At 42.6% G+C, this 6,000-nt stretch overlaps 1 protein-coding gene across 1 annotated transcript; it reads right to left on the reverse strand.

Moving 5' to 3' along the window:
- Positions 1-2,580: 2,580 nt before the first annotated feature.
- Positions 2,581-3,808, reverse strand: LOC108617978 (uncharacterized). The gene has a single exon (XM_018013887.2). The coding sequence runs from the start codon at positions 3,355-3,357 to the stop codon at positions 2,782-2,784; it is 576 nt and encodes a 191-aa protein (XP_017869376.1). The 5' UTR covers positions 3,358-3,808; the 3' UTR covers positions 2,581-2,781.
- Between the last annotated feature and the right edge of the window lie 2,192 nt (positions 3,809-6,000).

The following is a 6,000-nucleotide window of genomic DNA, read 5'->3' on the forward strand; positions in this document are numbered from 1 at the left end:
AAAGTTTCATGAAGATCGTACGTCCATAAAAAAAGTTATTAAACAATTAAGTTCTCGTAGTAAGCGCACACTGCAGCCCATGCGTGTTTATGCGTGGGTGCTTGTGTGTGTATGTGTGTGTATGTGTTTGTGTATGTGTGTGTGTATGTGTGTGTGTGTATGCGTTTGTGTGTGTATGCGTGTGTGTGTGTGTATGTGTGTCTGTATGCGTGTGTGTGTATGTGTGCCTGTGTGTGCGTTAGTGTGTGTATGCATGTGTGAGTGTATGTGTGTCGCACTTCGCAGTTCGTGTCGTGTTTCTTATGTAAGCTGAAAGACGCGAAAAATTATTGAAATATCTATTGCTCCAAGGGTTCAGGGGATCTCGTAGTCGAGCAGTCTCGACTAGAGCTTTCTTACTTGTTATACCCTGAACCCATTTTCAATGGGAAATCAGGGTATAATGGTTTTGTTAAAAGTATGTAACAGGCAGAAGGAGGCGTGGCAGACCCCACAAAGTATATATATTCTTGATCAGGGCGACGAGCTGAGTTGATTTGGCCCTGTCCGTCTGTCTGTCCGTCCGTCCGTCCGTCCGTATGTATGAACGCGTCGATTTCAGAAGATATAAGAGCTAGAGACTTCAAATTTTTTTTAAAATGTCCGTAATTACAGCGCGCATATCAAGTTTATCATTAAAAATCGATAACTCATCCCGATCTTTTTTATCGATAAAAAACCTTATCGAAAACCAGTTATAAAATTATATCTTCTACACCCTTTTTGCTAGAGTCTCCAAATTTTTAATGTATGCTTATATGCAATTTATACAATTTCGGTTTTTGTTAAAATTTACCCCCCACCCTTAAATTCACCCCCTCACCCTCACTTTTGTAAAAAGCGTATTTCAAATACTAGAGACTTGGGCTTTGGAATATACACACATATTCACCATATGATTACGCTCTAAAAGTTTCATTAAGATCGTATGTCTGCAAAAGAAATTATTTAACAAATAAATTCTCATAATATTGCCCACACTGCAGCGCAGCCCAAGCGCAGTCGCTGCTTACTGCGCAGTTAGCAGAGCGCAGGCTTATGCGTGCGTGTGGATGCATGTGTATGTATGTGTGCATAAAAGAAGTGCAGAATGATTAGAATATCAGCTTGGAGGGTTCAGGGTATCTCCTAGTCGAGCAGTCTCGACTGGAGCTTTCTTACTTGTTTATTTTGTTTTCGTTTGCGTTGAATTTGTATAAACACACACACACACATATACAATATATATGAATATGGTGACTTCTTCCTTTCTCGCTCTTTTCCTTTTTTGTTCTTTTACCTTCTTTGTTAAGCATTTTTGAAATGCTTTTGCGGTTTCTCTTTCGCTAGCTTTAATTTTTTGTTATCTTGCCGATGCGATATTTCCTCTGCCGTTAACGTTGTCGCAGCGCAGTCGCAGACGCATCGTTGGTCTCTCACCAGCAAAATGGATTTGTTTGTAGTGCTAGCGCCGCAGTCGACATGCTACATATGTACATACGTATGTATACATACATATGTGTGTGCATACATACATATGGATGTACACATGTATATGCATATGCAAAGACGCACCCGGCATGATTACTTGGCTGGCTGCAACTATGATTGGGACTGGAGTTGAGGATACGAAGCCATTACCGACGCGTCGCGATGCCGAAGCCGACACCAACACCGAAGCCGAAGTCGCAGCATTGAATGGCTCTGAGCACATCATAAAAACGTTCCTAAAATCCACACACACTCAACTGCCAATTAATTAAAATGCATAAATTATTGCCGTTCGCTCCAGCCCCTGCCCTCCTCGCTGCGCCTTTCTGCTCATTTTTTGTCGCTTTTTATGGCGCCGTTTCATTAGTACAACGAGTTCCTGCTAGTTCCCTTTGCCATTCACAACTTGGCGTTCGCTTTTCGGCTCTAGCGGCGCCCAAAAGCAGACAACGAAAGCGCATTTCGGCAAACTGCTCCTGTGTGTGTGCGTGCGTGAGTGAGTCCATGTGCGTGTGCGTGTGCGTGCCTGCGCATAAGATGGCTAATTGATGCTCATAAAACGAGAGCCCGATCCAAAACTCTTTATTAAAAAAGCCGATATTACTAAGATTTGATCGGCAAATACACAAATATTTTATATATTAACATATGTAATATACATACATATGTACATATATCATATATGCACTAAAATTCATTCTGCAAATCTATTGATATGACTCAACTCATAAAGAAAATATTACCAGAAGCTGTGCAGCATTAATTCTAGAACAATCGGCAATTGCCGACTAGGATAATCATTACATATTTCCGCAATAGGAAGCCTCGCATTAGTTGACGCTAATTCCATATGTGTATGTTCTTGATAACGCGTCGATCAAGCCAACTTTGTCAGTTTGTCTGGCTCTGAACTGGTTCAGAACCGGTTCGCTTCGGCATTGGCTATTCCTGCTCAATGGCTCATCATTTGCTATAAATTTGCCTTAAATTGTTGCCGGCTGTCTCTGTAGCCGCCGCCCTGAGAAAGAGCGGGTGCGAGGGCTGAAAGAAGGAAGGGAAGAAAACACTTAATTTTTTGACAAAACAATTAATGTTTATTTTTGTGCATTTTAATTTGCCAACATTAATTGCAAGTTTATTGAGCCGCCGCCGTCGCTGCCGTCGCTTGAGCCGTTGTTGAGCCAATGAACCGCACGCGTTAGCCTTGAGCCGGGCGAAACAAAAGATCAAATGATGCTGCTCATCAGTTGGTGGTTAGGTTGGGTAAGTTGTTTAGGATTTGGCCGTCAGCGTCATGGCCATTAGCATAATGAAGGCGGAGTTGGCCAGTAAATTGACCTGGACTCCGAGGCCCTCCCAGTAATAGTCGAACATGACGGATCCGTAGCGCGCTCCGAAGGCGATGGCCGCCATCCCCCCATAGATATTACTGGACTGATTGACGCCCAGGAATAGCAGCGACACCACATTGCCAAGCAGCGTCAGATCCTTAAGTGTCATCGTTGAATTGTCCTCGACGTCGCGCCACTTGGCCACCACATCGAAGGTGAGCGGCACCAAGAAGCAGCCGTGCGCCATGGCCAAGTGCGGGCTCGAGGACTTCAAGTAGAGCTCAATGTTGGTCAATGGCAGCGGCACTAGCTCCATAATACCAGAAGTTATCTGACGCAATCGATTGCACTCATCGTCATCATTGTTCGCCGCCCGCACCACGCCCAGCAGCCCATGGACCAGACTCAACGCCGCCGCCGCGTAACCATAGGGCGTCTGCAATGGATGCAGCGTGTACATTGCATAGCCGGAGCTGACCACCAACAAGCTGTTGAATAGCGCGTCCATGAACAGCATCTTCGTCTGGGTACTTTTCGTTCGTATATGTTGTTACCGATTTCGATTTCGATTCCGATCCAGATTCAGATTTTCACTCTGATCCTGATCCTGGCTAGCGCTGTTCGACTTCCCGACTTATGCAAGATCAATTGATATTGCTATTGTTGTTGATAATGTTGTTGTCGCTATTGTTGTTCTTGGTGCGTCAATTGGTTCATTCTAGCTGCGTGGTTGAAAATTCCTATACTTGCAGTCTGAACTGTCCCCGTGTGGTTTTTCCTTTTTCTATTTTTTTGCAATTGTTTTTTTTCCAACTGATCGTCGCTTCCGTCTCCTACGCAGTTGATTTTTTATTTGGACAGTTCGGTGAACGAACACGGCAAATTTTGTGTTATTGAAAATGTTTCAGCCACATGTTTGACTGTTATGACAGCCATATCAAAGCTGTCTCTCTCTCTCCCTCTCTCTCTCTCTCTGTCGTTTCCTTCCTTGATAATCTCATTACTCTCTAGACACTCAGCCATCAATGTCAATTTATATATTGCGACAAGAGCAATGTCCCATTGGACGCTGTGGCCGAGAGTATCCCACTGGCAGATACCGCGCCCAGCTTTCTACTATTGTCAGTCATATTTGCATCAGGCATTTGTGGCTCGACTCACTCAGCTTGGCAGGCTGATCCAGGACAGACATTTTATGGGCTATAATCAGCACTGGCTGGTAGACAGGGGACTATTTACTTTTAGTGATGAAGACTATTAACTTATTTATGTTTTAGATTAATTATTACACATTACGCGTAATGTGCAAGCTAGTGTGTTTTTTGTTGTTGCTTTCTTCAGAGCATTTATGTATCTCTTATGTTCTGAATTGCTTTTCATATGATGGCTGAATGCACTTAAGTTTTACAAATTTGAAAGTATATTGAACATTATTTAGTTTTTATACTTATTCACTTTTGTGTTCAATATACTTTCAAATTTGCAAAGAAACCAAGAAACTTTACATTTCTTTTTTACAAGAAGTGCAGAATGATTAGAATGCCAGCTTGGAGGGTTCACGTTATCTCCCAGTCGAACTGTTTAATTTACAGTTAATGCCTGGGTAGTGCTTTGGGTAGGCGAAATACGACAAATCTTGAAAAAGAGTAAGGAATGTTTTGCTTTTAGGCCTATGGTTAAGCCAATGAATTGTCTCAATCTATCATTTACATATAGCACATAGGCTCTTCCTAAACTTTTTTCAATGCTCAAACAAAATAAACCAAGGGAATCAAAAAGCAAGCAAAAAGCGATAGCTCAATCGGCTGGCTGACCGATTAGACACATGGTCTTCAGCATGATCACTGATCGCTATCTGAACGTCCTCTTTGGCATAGCCAAGTCTTAAGTCTTAAAATTATGCATTTGAAGACATTGTTATGTATAATCATATTTATTTTTGTATGCCTTTTCTCCTCATTGTTTTTCACCTGTGCATGAGCTAATGGAAATCGGACAGAATCTTATATGGCATATCAATGATGACACGAACTACGTTTCCTACTCTGGGCACTCTGGGTTAGGGCTTCGCATTTGGCTGCACTCACTTCACTCCCTGCCGCCAAACGGCAAACGGCAAACGGCGAATGGCGAATGGACAATGTCTCCGTTGATTTATTACACTTTGTGGCGGTTTAATCCGCATCCACCTGCAACCGACATGGAGGCGACGAAGACGAACAGCTGGCGAAATGCTGGCCTCGCCAATGCGCAAACGCAATCGCAAACGGAAAACGCAAAAAGAACCAGCCCAGTATAAGCGCAGACTTAATTATTAATTTAAATCGCACCGTTTATATGATAAAACAAGTAAGAACGTTGCAGTCGGGCGTTACCGACTGCGGAATACTCATTCACATCCCATCAGCAATATAAAAGCTAAGTTTCGTTCTAAAACTGCATAAAATGCAGTTTTTCCCGATTTGCCACGCCCTTATTGGGCGTAGTCATATAATTTTGTCAGTAGACTTTATAGAATCATAACATTAACTTACGTGCAAAATCTCAGCGTTCTAGCTGTAAAACTCTTGAAGAAACAGTTTTATCCGATTTGCCACGCCCCCAAATGGGCGTAGATATATCCGCCATAGCTCGTGATCTTGGGTGGTCAATGCGGATCTACATTCCAAATTTCAGCTTTCTAGCTCTTCAACTAATATGATTTCTGGTATATTGGAAAATGCATTTTCCGATTTGCCACGCCTCTAGTGGGCGGATCGGGAAAATTTTAACACTTTATAAATAGTAGATATACACAAGTATGTGTTCCGAATAAAACTGCGTTCATACGGGCAGACGGACGGACGGACAACAAGACGGACATTGCACAAAACCAATATACTAATTCACTTTCGTGAATGAGTATAATAATTCACTTTCGTGAATGAGTATAAAAAGGCAAAAACAACAACAACAATAAAAAACACTGAGTCGTGCCGCTGAGCATTTGAGCATTTGAGCAGTAGTGCAGTTGATCAGTTGAGCAGTTGAGCATTGTGCATGTCCAAGCTCAGGACTTGCCCCAGTCAGAGACTCAGCCACTGTCCCAGGCAGAGCCAAAGCCAAAGCCAAAGCCCGAGAAGAAAAAGTCTTTTATTTTTGACAGTAGCGGATTTCGGTT

Source organism: Drosophila arizonae, chromosome X, assembly GCF_054131065.1.
Source record: "Drosophila arizonae isolate 15081-1271.41 chromosome X, UAZ_ARI_1.0, whole genome shotgun sequence".
Classification (NCBI taxonomy): Eukaryota; Metazoa; Arthropoda; class Insecta; order Diptera; family Drosophilidae; genus Drosophila; species Drosophila arizonae.

Coding starts and splice junctions, on each gene's coding strand:
- LOC108617978 (XM_018013887.2), bottom strand. CDS start 3,357: ATGCTGTTCATGGACGCGCTATTCAACAGCTTGTTGGTGGTCAGCTCC.